The sequence below is a fragment of the Branchiostoma belcheri genome, unplaced genomic scaffold, assembly GCF_001625305.1.
Source record: "Branchiostoma belcheri isolate BF01 breed outbred unplaced genomic scaffold, Haploidv18h27 scaffold107, whole genome shotgun sequence".
Taxonomy (NCBI): Eukaryota; Metazoa; Chordata; class Leptocardii; order Amphioxiformes; family Branchiostomatidae; genus Branchiostoma; species Branchiostoma belcheri.
The window spans coordinates 817062-829242 of record NW_017802458.1 but is presented as its reverse complement, the minus strand read 5'-3'; the positions used below and the strand labels follow the sequence as shown (position 1 = coordinate 829242).

At 40.6% G+C, this 12181-nt stretch overlaps 1 protein-coding gene and 1 pseudogene across 3 annotated transcripts in view; both read right to left on the bottom strand.

The window, feature by feature from the left end:
- Positions 1 to 1957: 1957 nt before the first annotated feature.
- The window catches only part of LOC109479640 (zinc finger protein 436-like), a 19185-nt gene continuing 8961 nt past the window's right edge, over positions 1958 to 12181 (bottom strand). Inside the window, exons 1-7 of one of the 3 annotated variants that reach the window (XM_019781644.1) lie at positions 7157 to 7621; positions 5365 to 6418; positions 5093 to 5154; positions 4774 to 4857; positions 4296 to 4553; positions 3600 to 3689; positions 1958 to 3354 (exon numbers count right to left, since the gene is read on the bottom strand). In XM_019781644.1, the coding sequence (XP_019637203.1) occupies positions 2990 to 3354; positions 3600 to 3689; positions 4296 to 4553; positions 4774 to 4857; positions 5093 to 5154; positions 5365 to 6341 (1836 nt within the window). In that variant the 5' untranslated portion in view covers positions 6342 to 6418; positions 7157 to 7621 and the 3' untranslated portion in view covers positions 1958 to 2989. Of the gene's footprint in view, positions 3355 to 3599; positions 3690 to 4295; positions 4554 to 4773; positions 4858 to 5092; positions 5155 to 5364; positions 6419 to 7156; positions 7622 to 12181 lie in introns of those variants that run through there. The other 2 variants (XM_019781636.1, XM_019781629.1) reach the window with 2 other exon arrangements.
- The window catches only part of LOC109479759, an 11837-nt pseudogene continuing 7284 nt past the window's right edge, over positions 7629 to 12181 (bottom strand).

Sequence of the window (12181 nt, the reverse complement as noted above, 5' to 3'; positions counted from 1 at the left end):
TAATTCAACGTAAAGCGTAATTGGCGCATTTTGCGTAGAGCGTATTCGCCGTTTTAATTCTACATAATGCGTTGTAGCCACTTGGAGTTTAACGTAAAGCGTAATAGAGCTAGAGGTTTCCTGAATTCAGCGTAATAGCGTTGTCGGGACTTCCCCCCTCCCCATGCAGCCCCCCTTTTAGCATCCTTCTCTAAATGTTGCATTGGCAAACCATTGCTACATTGGCCTATTGGTCCTGTAGCTAACATCCAGTTGATCAGGAAGACTGTCAATATATATTACGGTAACTAGAAAAAATCGGGAACATTTCACTTGCCTGGGATCTATTCGTTTCTCAGTCAGTTTCCAACGTTCAAAGTCACTCCACAAAAAGCATACAAACTGCTGGAAACTGAATGGATAGGAGGCTATATATCCATCTGATCTGTGGAAAACATTTCCTATCGACGTCCCCTACCCACGTAATTCATCCTTATGCGTCTTATTATCGACCTTTTGTTAATCCTTTCACCTCCATTCTACTTTTGACACATACGATTATATATAAATAACATCCCTTACTGACATAATTCATCCTTATGTGTCTTTTATCGACAATACCTTCTGTAAATCCATTTCCCAAACGTGCATTCTAATCTTGATATTTAGAACATCCCTTATTTATTTATAAACGTAATTCATCCTTATGAGTTCCTTAAGCTTGCGTTTTTGTATAACTTAATTTCCAAGCAGATCGCGTGTTGGCAAGGCAGTATCCATTGCCCAATTCAAGCAGTGACCATTAGCCACCGTAGGATCTGCTTGGAGTTTAATAAACAGGGTCTGTAGTAAAGTTTCCCCCTATAGCCACATTTCATGACGATTCTTTACACGTACATTACAGGGCACTACGTGTAGAACGTGCACAGTCGGTACCAAGATGACCATACGATATACCCTAATATAGCCATGCGTTACACAATCTCTGGCTATCCAACTGACCGCTAGGAGCACGATTTGGTCAGGCTATGTCCTAATATAGACCGAGGAGGATTATGGGTGTGAGGACAGACGTGTGTGGGCGTGTGGTGGGCGGGGTCACAACCAAGCAGATGTGGGGGGGGGGGAATTATAACGTTTCCGTCAGCCCCTCTCCCTCTTTCTCACTGTCTCTTACACACATCATGGACACACACACACACACAGTCAGTCTAAGATGCACCAAAGAGGAAAAAGACGAAAATAAACTACAGAGAGAAATAACTTTTAGACTACATGGTTTACTACTCTCAATGCTGTGCCTTAGCAAATAAAATTGCACATTTACAGATCTTGACAGATACACATGTACAGATGTACTGTAGATAACTGATTCCAACATTCCTGCACGTTTAACTTTTCATACATGTAGATAGCATTAAAAGGCAGAAAACAAGTCTATGTCTTCATCCTTTTACTTCTTTTGTAAGTATATAACCAAGACCACCTTATTCGAAACATGCCAGAATTCGCCTGAATATATACTAGCCTTAGTCTGTAACACTAAGCTTCATACTTTCACATTTTGCTAAAAGTTTTCAGGGATTAAAAGCTTTAATTTTGCACACTTCTTGCATTCATCCCTTTAGCAACACATATATTATTCTTTGTGTGGCTTGAAGTCACTATCAATACTGTCTTTTTTAAGAGGTATATATGTGAATGAATTAAAGACTGCACAATGGGACTGACCTTCTTTCACTCTTTTTGACAAAAGCTTTTGTACTAGATACTAGACAAGTATTGTCCACCATTATCAAACTCTCTCAGTAACTAGTAAGGTAACATATGCAAAGCAAATGCATAATGTTTACCATTTCATATGGTCTGCTCTGTTAATTCTCTCTCAAACACATTCATATATATGGTCAGACAGGAGTATAAATCCTTCCTGCTATAAAATTGCAACATGATGTAACCCAACACTAGCTACCATGGTAACAGAGTCTGGTTCAGGTCATTGACCTTTTTAGTTCGGAGAAGAAGAGGAAACAGAGCAAAAACAATATGTTTTCATTCGATTAACATTAAAACTAAACATCTTGCTATCTGTACTCTCTTGCTCTGTTTATATCATATCAATTCTATACTAGAACAGCTGGAAAAGTTGAAAAAGTGATTAAACATGAATAAAATCTGAATTCATGATTATAAGGAAGTGCAAATGACTCCTGTATAAATCATAAAATCTTTCCACATAGAGCCAAGGAGTAATTTCAAACAAAGTTGCTATAGTCCCTCCATTTTTTTCAAACAACTGTGATCTCAAAATACAGAAACTAAAGCACCTTTAAGTATCTATACAAATACTATCATAAGTCTCAATGTAATAAATACTTCAATTTGCACATGACAGAGTTTAAAAATAGTTACACATACATGTACTACATTGCAACTCATTGTTTATTAGAGTTTTCACTAATATTGTAGTGTATATCATATATAACATACATCAATGACTGTCTACTCATGATAATGTAATACATATAACTGTCAAATTCCATTGTATTGTACAGCAAAATACATCTCCCCTGTTTTACAGTTGCAAATTGAGGGAGGGGGGAGGTATTAATACATTCCACATAGATAAATGGCCATAGTTTGCTGCTGTCTGATTGGATAACAATGGGCCAATCACTTTATCTCATATATGGATACATGCAGATTATTTGGCACTGTGACCTCGTTATTATATACAGTGGGGAATGAGCCAATCACATGGCACCTCATTACCATATGGTGAGGAATGAGCCAATCACATGGCACCTCATTTCCATGTGGTGAGGGATGAGCCAATCACATGGCACCTCTTTACCATATGCTGGGGAATGAGCCAATCACACAGTACCTCATTACTGGGGCCATATAGCACAATGCCCTTATTTACATTTTCTACATAATACCAGCACCTGTGTTTGTAATTCTATGTTTAAAAGCCTTGGGTTTTTCTTGCACAGAAATTGGTTCCATTCTAAAACAAGCTCTGGTGGGCAAGTTCCTGTGGTTTGTCTTGCCTATCTATATTTGTGGTACTTAGTTGATGGTCTACAACAGTGTTAAGATCCTGATTAAAAACTTCCATTGGCACCTGGTTCTTAACAGAACCAACGTCCGTGGTAACGATCGAGGCCAGCTGTCGCCGGCCGATTTTACAGTTGGTCATGACGTTGTGTGCAGTCTCCATGTGTTTTCTGAGGAGGAAACTGTGCTTGGTGTCAAAGTCACACATGTTACACTTGTAGGGCCGCAGGTTGGAGTGTCTCCTCACATGCTTGCGTAGACCGGCATTGTCAGCAGAGGCATAGTTACACATCGTACATTTGAATGGCTTTTCTCCTGCAAAGAAAACCACCAGATTAGTTAAGGATATGATTGTCAACAATACGTGTGAAGGCAAGGCTATCATAACACAATGTCTGTCTACAAACGAAAAACAGTCCTCTTCTTTGGTCTGTGAAGTCATCTAAACTTTTTGTTATTTTTTGTTAACAAGCAATATAGGGAAGCTTGTAATAGTCATGTAATACTTTTACTATGTTATCTCATATATATATATTTAATTCAGATTCAGTGCCAAATACCTGTATGTTTCCTCTTGTGCACATTGAGTTGTGACTTGTTAGCTGAACCATAGTTGCAACCTTCAAAGTCACACCTGTATGGCCTCTCCCCTGCAGGATACAAAAAAAAAGAACTTTAATTCGAAAGAGGCTCACTCAATCCAGAAACAAAATTAACTACATTGTAAATGTCTACTGTACTAGTAATTCACTTTGTCAAACTTCCTGACCAACAAACTATTGCTCTGATTAATATGTACATTCATATATGGTGACCAGCCCCTCCAACTGTCATGCAACTTGCTACATAATGTAACCAAATACAGCCTGTCTGCTACTACACCAGTTCAGGTTATAACCTTATATGTCAGAGAGGGAGAGTAAGAAGAAACAGAGCAAAAACAATATGTTTTCCTTCTACAAACTTAAGGTAATCATAATCCTTGAGGCAAATTAGTGTTTCACTAAGAGATTAAAGAGGCCATCTATATCAGGGCATTACAACCATCCCTCAACAGAGACGGGGGGCGCCGCAGACTTTCTGCAACCTACGATCCACTGCTCACAGAGTCATGTGTGTTAATGTGTGACATCACGGAAGCGGTAGATTGCTCATTCCCTGACAAAGACTGGAATTGTACAGTCGAAAATTTGGGTGAGTTGTTACAATTTCTTGTGTTGGATATTACACTTACAGTTCAAACTTATTCCACTAACCTGTGTGATAGGCCCTGCCATGGGTGACCAGCGAGTGGAAGTATGCGGTCTCAAACGGACACTGGTCGCACTTGTACAGCTTGAGTCCGTCGTGTTTGGCCTGGATGTGGTGCACCAGCTCGTAGTTCTTAAAGAACGTGTCTCCGCAGACGTGGCACATAGCCGTCTTGATCCCAGCATGCCGCAGCTCGTGCTGTTTCAGGTCACCCTTGCGGGCGAAGGTTTTACTGCACTGTCCGCAGACAAATGGCTTCAATCCTACGAGACACAGTAATTGGCATTATTAGGAGAGTCAAAACTTATAATGGATGGAAACGAACAAGCTTTTGGTCATCTCAACTTGAGAGGAATTAGAGCTTAAGTGTCACTTGTAATAATATGACCAGCTATGCAATACAACTCATCAACAGTGGCACTTTTCTTACCATAGAGTGATAGACATCTTTCTAAAGATTAGGAACAAAATCTCCAGTCTTACCTGAATGCTTAACTTGATGTCTGAGAAGGCTGTCTTTCTTAGGAGTGACGTAGTCACACTGGTCACATTTGATCATGCCTTCACCTGTCAACGATAGTCAACACCAACTTTTAAACCTTTTCCCTACTAATTAACCATGTAAACAGTAAAAATGTGATGCCAAAAAGGCTACTTTAGCAGGCTGAGGGTTAAAATGTAGACTGTATGACTATAATGGTCTTCCAGCCTTCAAAACCAGTTCAAAGTTTTCAAAAATGTTTTATCTGCACTTTATTTTCAAATTATTAAAAGTACAATTCTCAAAGAGCTAACCCTGTACCTGTGTGACGTCTCTCATGCAGAATTAAGTTCCTCTGCCAGCGAGTTGTGAACTGACAATACCTGGAAAAGAAGATCAATATTAGGACATCTTGAATTGTAATTATTGATATAATGGGTGCTGTTTCCAACGCAATGCTTCAGTAACATGTTGGCCTTCAAAATTTCTCATTATTTTAAATGTCAGTGTTTTAGAACTTTTGTAAGCATGATCCATTATGTACTTTGTAGATATCTTAGAATAGTACTGGTAACGTATTGAAAGTGACATACTTGCATTCGTGCATCCTCTGATGTCCTAACTGATGCCTGCGCAGGTTTCTCAGGCTCTTAGCCATGAAGGTACAGTTATTACACCTGTACTCCACCTTCCCATGGGTCTCCAACATGTGGGACTCCAGGCCATCCTTCTTCTGGTCAGAGTAACCACACATGTGGCACTTTAACAGATTTTCAAGCTGCTGCTTCTTTGCTCTTGACCTCCTAACTCTAGTTGTCTTAGTTTTTGTTTTGTTTGAAGCTTCACTGCATTCCTTGCTTGCTTTTGTCTCTGAAATGTCTGTGTCGTTATCTTGATTTGCTGTGTTCTCTTCCAGGCTTTGACTGGAAAAACTTTTAGGTTCATCATAGTTCAAAACATCTTCACTGACAGTGTCATCCTCCTCATCTTCACAGACAGACGCCATGTCTATCGTCACTTTGTTGCGTCCTCCTATGTCTTCCTTGGGGCTCATTTTTTGCCGTCCTTTTCCGGACGTATCCGTCAATAGCGTGCTCATCATCTGCTGAAACTGTTGTCCGTCCCATTCTCCCATCGAACTGGTACCCACTGTCTTCTCACAACTGCCCCCCTCCCCTTTCCCTTCTTCCACACTGCCTGGCTGATAGCTGACTCTGTACGTAAAGCTACTTTTCTCGTCACCTGATACAGGTGCAGCTGTATTCTTTGCAGGTGCAGCATCCTCACACGAGAGCATGCCCTCTTCACACCTGGCCTGCAGGTGCTCGACAAACTTCTTCACACTGCCGGCCTTGAAGCAGCACCTGGAGCAGGTGATGTTGATGACAGGTGCTTTCAGGTGTCCGTACAGGTGCAGGGCACAGAGTAAGTCGGTCAGCGTCTGCACGACGTCTGAACAAGGGCGGCAGGTGGTCTCATCCAGCAGTTCCTGTTGTACATGGTCCACTAACCACTGTCTGTACACACGTGTGTTACAGTGAGAACACACCACACTCTCCGCTACGTCCATCCTAACACAGGTCTCCACTCTTCACAAACTACAAGTTCTTGAAGGTAGTGTTAAGAGTTGCCAGTCAGAAATCAGCCCTACAGAAACATGAGATAATCACATATTAAGTAAGGCCTAGAAAAAAATGTTTTCTGATTCCCAACCAACCCTAGAAAAAACCTGCCAACCCTAGACTTTTTTGGGTGGTGGACCCCTGCAAGGGACATAAGTTTTCTAGCTAATCAACCTTTTCTAGCTCCATGATCTGACACCTGAGTGATAAAACGATGTAGAATTGTTTATTAAACATTGACATTGAAAATAAAAGTGTCCTCATGCAAGTTTTACAACTAAGAATCCCTCTTTGGTAATTTATCTCAAGACTGGACAGAATATTGCATAATTGTATTTGATTATATATGCACAAGTTATAAGGTAGTGTTACCATTATATTTTTTTGGACAACGACATGTCATGATCATTTTCATAGGCTGAGCAAGAAGTTTGCATAATTTTAAATCATATAAATTTTAAATGGTAGTCCTGCAGTTTTTACATTTAGAAACGTTTTGTTTGACATCCAGTGAAAATCACTTAGACCTACTACTAGTACTTGGCATGCATCGTAGATTTGCTTCCTGGACGGACTTCTTCGATCAGTATTTAATTAAACATAACTATACACATAACCTACATGTATACTACTGAGTGCTATATGCGCCCCCCTCCCCCCAAGTCCTCTAAACAAAATCATGCATTTCAGCAAAATCTGTTCATAATCATGGGCATTACTTTCCTTGTGAATTCCCAATAACTGTTTAGAAATAAAAGCCTACCTCTTGATGTGAAGTAGAGGATGAATACTTACATATGACGTATTTTCGTCAATCAAATTTTTTTTTCCGCTCCTGGCCGCCATATTGGTACTGATGCATTATGGGACTGCTGGGATATTCCATTCAATAAAATAAAAGTTGTGCTCAAATAATCAAGTTGCGTCAAAACGAAGTTCAAATTGAAAGAAAAATAATTAAATCGAAAATGTTATACACTCAGTTTGGTTACAGTTGCGTCAGTAACAGTTTTATTATGTGCCCTCCCTTTTTTTAATAATTTCAAATAATGTTCATGTTCATGACAAAGTACAGGGGCAATGTAACACAGTGCAAAACTATTTGCGCACTCGCTAGCACATAGCCATACTGACATTCTTTAAAAATTATTCATGTTTACCGAAGGAGAACACATTGTTTTTGCTCGGTTTTCTCTTTTTCTTCTCCAAACATGTACACAAATAAGGTCAATGATCTGCACCAAACGTCTGTCACCATGGTAACTGGTGTTGGGTTACATCATGTTGCAATTTTATACCAGGAGTCCTGTCTGACCATATACATATATATATATGTATGTATGTGTTTGCGTAAGAAGTAACAGAGCAGACCATATGCGAAGGTAAACATTATGCATTTGCTTTGCAAATGTTACCTTTCTAGTTAAGTTACTTTTTTAATTCAAAACTTGCGCCTTTAATCTTTTATCAAATTCATATATACTAGTATCCATATATTGTGTAATCCAAGCATTATTAATTCAAATTCAAACTTTTTAAAAATAATTTTCTTATTCCCATCCGAGATACATTTTAGACTGGGTAGAAAGCCTCAGACGCGATGCCGCACGTGTTCTTCCCCCTCTCAATGAGTATGTAGCCCGCCAGACCCCAGTCTGTACCTGCGAAAACAAAATACACAAAAAGTGACACATTTTTGGCGACGCCTCTGAGGTGAGCCTAATAGCACAGTATGTAATCAGTCCGAACAAGGACCATACGTCAATTTCACAGGAATTTGCTGTATTGTAAGTGCCAATGCAGGGACTGACGGATCGATATGTAACGTTAGATAGCTTAAGGTAAAGATTCCTTGGTAGTCCTTCGTCATCAAAGAAGACTGCTAGTGTCCTCGTTCACGGGGGATGTAAACATAAAGATGATAAGGTTAAGATGGACAAAATTAACTACTATATTATTCGACTCAGGATAATGCATCCCTCTGCATTTTCGTAATCTTCGGTAACTACTTTTTATCGCACGTTACATTTAATTACGTTTATCGAAGGAAAACATATTGCTTTTGCTCTGTTTCCTATTCCCTTTTTAAAACACAAAAGGTCAATGACCTGAACCAGACGTCTGTCACCATGGTAACTGTTGTTGGGTTACATCATGTTGCAATTTCATAGCAAGAGGGATTTAGACTCCTGTCACCATAGATATGATATATGTTTGAGTAAGACTGAACAGAGCATTATAAAACCATACAATGTATGCAAATGTTCCCTTTGTAGACTCGAAGAAGTTCATATTGTCTTTTTCTGAAGTTATGAATTAGAAAAGTTTGACTGGAAATTTCTTGATTTACCCCAGCTGTTTTGGCAGATCCAGTAGTCTATCCTCCAGAACTCCCATAACCACCACGAGCAGGGCGTGGTTGAGGTCAGAGGTTGAGCAGTGCGGGTCGTGGTAGATGCCGGAATGGTAGAACGCCATGGACGGCTGGCTGGCGTCTATACCAGCCACCGTGGGTGTCATGGCAACGGCGCACATCAAATCAGTTTCGTTGTTCTTGATGACGTGACCAGTGTCTCTACACTGTGATGGATAGACAAGTAGTAATGAAAGAAATATTCGATCATTTAAACATTGGTAATACCATTGGAATGTTTGTTTACAACTACATTTTACGATCTGATTTTTTACGACTCTGAAAATTTGTTTCCGCATTGATGAATAGCATTGTCACGAAGGAAACTTATTTAAGAATTGGCATGGGCTACTTTCAAATCTAAAGCGATGGACTTTATGGACTAACTAAATTGGATCTCCTGCCTTCTTCAGAGTGACTGAATCAATTGTTGTCCTAGACACGTGACCCGTTGCCTAGTATCAGTTCATACTTCTAAAGTAACTTTCACTATTCCTGTTTCCGACATCCCTATTCCAAGAGAGAGAATATTGTGTTCTTTTCTTTCTTGTAAAAGAAAACCCTAATAAAGTGGTAGTCGTGCATTATGACAGTAATTTGAGTAAAGTTACACCCAGCTCCTATAACACTAGCTAGTAAGATCTAGTAAGTTTCTTCTTCTTCTTCTTTCATTTTGAGGCAGCCGCTTTCAACTAGTTGAAGATTCTGCTGCCTTTTTTGTGGTTAAATAAGAGATGGGGTTTGCCAGGCCTCCATCCAGGAAAGTCGTGTAAAGTGCCCTTCCCAAGGACACAAGCTCGGTGACATGGCAGGGTTCGAACCCGGGACCTCTTGGTTCTGAGTCAAACGCTTTGCCGTTACGCCACACGACCCCACACTTGGTTGTTGTTGTTGTTGTTGTTGTTGTTGTTGTTGTTGTTGTACGTACATTTGCGGCGGCCTGGCAGAAGGCGGCGTTACAGTTCCCGGCGGGTTGACTCGGGTAGTCCCCGGCGCTGCAGAGCCCCTTGGTCCGGTGGATGATACAGTCAAACCCCGAGGCTAACGTCGAGTCTCCGCAGCAGTCCATCGCCTCCTGGACACTCAGCTGGACCATCTGACCTGTCTTTATGATATGGTAGCACTCCAAAGCCTCTATAGTATAAAAAGAGCATGCAATAACGACATTATTATCAAACTCGCGTGAGTGTTCATCAGTATTACATAAACTTAGAGACATTGCTTAATTTCTAAAAAAAAATCAACACGACTTCCTAAAACATGAACATAGCTTTCTAACATCTGGCGCATTGTCCAAGTCATGTATCATGTGCATTTTCATTGGTTGCAATTCCTCACGGCGGTTTTAGTTGTTTTTTTTTCTATACTCGTATTGGCGTTGAAACAATATGAATATCCATTGGCTAGATATCCTGACGAACTTTCACTATATCTTTATGCTGACCTTCTGTAAACCATTTTGTTTATCCTACGGATCGGCATAGAGTATGCACGAAAGTTACCTCGGGTGCCATCCTTCGTAGTTAGTTACCGATGTGGAGCCGGCGATAACTACGGAGGATGACACCCAGGCTAACTTTCATGTATACTTGAGAAAGACGTAGACTTCTTCGATGGACATAACAACTGCGTGCACGATTCAACAAAAGCCAGGGGGCCCTAGTCTTTCGACCAACTTTACGTTGACAGGTGCACTTACAGGCTTGCGTTAGCGCTCACAGACCTAAACAGAGACGGGGGGCGACACAAGTTATCTGGCACGTATGACCCGCTACTATGGTCACGTGTCTCTGACGTTACGTTCCAAGTGCAGACGGGTCCTTTTCTTGAACAAGGTTGAAGGAATCAGCTGGAAATGTGGGGTAAGTCCCTAATTTATTTTAGTGTTGGAAAGAAAGCTTAGTCTTTATTTCACAGGTGCACCTACCTGTCAGTACAAAAGGGATGACCTTTCCTGTCTGCCCCTCCTCCCTCACCCCACTGCTCACACCCTTCTTACGCCAGTCCAGGGACGAGGGGGGCGTGGTCCCGCCGCACGCTCCCATGGCAACGGGATGACGCGCCCGGTTCATCTCTTCTCGTTCCCAGGTTTCACCGTTTCTTACGACATTTGTGTATCCGTGAAGCTGTATCTAAGAGACGGTCAAGAACAAATTTATGACAGTTGCTAGAAAAATGCTATATGTCATTACCGGAATAAGGAATCACCATGTGCACCATGTAATAGTATACGCCAGAGACATAGGTGCAAGTAACTAAAGAAATCTTTATTCCTGGCTATCACTGCTTTGTAAATTGCACGAATATATCTAAACTAGGATGGTAACATTTGCAATGCAAATGCATAACGCTTACCTTCGCGTATGGTCTGTTCTGTTAATTCTTGCTCAAATACATTCATAAATATGGTGACAGGAGTATAAATCCCTCCTACTATAAAATTGCTGCAACCTTATGTAGCCCAACACCAGTTACCATGGTGAGAGACGTCAACAAATCAGGTCATTGACCAGGTCAGAGGTCAGTGTTTGGAACGGAAGAAGTGCAGCTCGGAAAAAAAGCCTGTCAATTTACCGTTAAGCGTTGCCGACCGTCCTGAATTTACCGTTAAGCGTTATCGGCCCTGCTGAATTTACCGTTAACCGTTGCCAGGACCCCCCCATGCAAACCCTCTTACTACGCTCCCCTGCATGGGTGGGAGGGGGGATTTATGAAATACATGACATGGGACTGTCCAGGTGATAAAGTAAGTCTTTGTTGAATACAGAACACGTTCAGCAGTTTGTTCGTTGAGTTTTGGTCTTTACTTTACTGTGTCATCCATGTGACTTGAATTATAATGTTGGGCTGTGGCAGAGGATTTTGTTGTAAAGAAGACAAGGATTGAAAGATAAGTGTACTTTTGTAGAAACATTAAACCCTCTGAAACTGGAGAATAAAGAGCTGTAGTCTATATTGTTGATTTTTTGTAAAGGGAACTAAATCTTAAAATTGAAAAGCCTGGTATACTATGCTACATATACCCCAAACCCAAGTTTTCATGTTTTTTTATCAGCCTATTATTGATTGGACAGTGTTATTTTACTTATTTACTTAAATTACTTGTGTAACGTTAATAGCCTTTGCATAAACAAAGTTGTAAGTGTGAAATGAAATTTTATGCCTAACGTTAATGTCCAATGACCTTTGTGTCACATTTTCCAACACAGATGGAGGGCTGGCACAGAGCAAATAATGTGGCAGGGATCTCTGCTGTACATAGAGTACGCCTCAGACTAGCGTGAGTGACAGTTTCCTGTTTTGTAATAATATAAAGGCCTTACGCCACACCAATTTAATTTCTTGGTTAACGGATTCGCCGCTTCATTTTTTCTG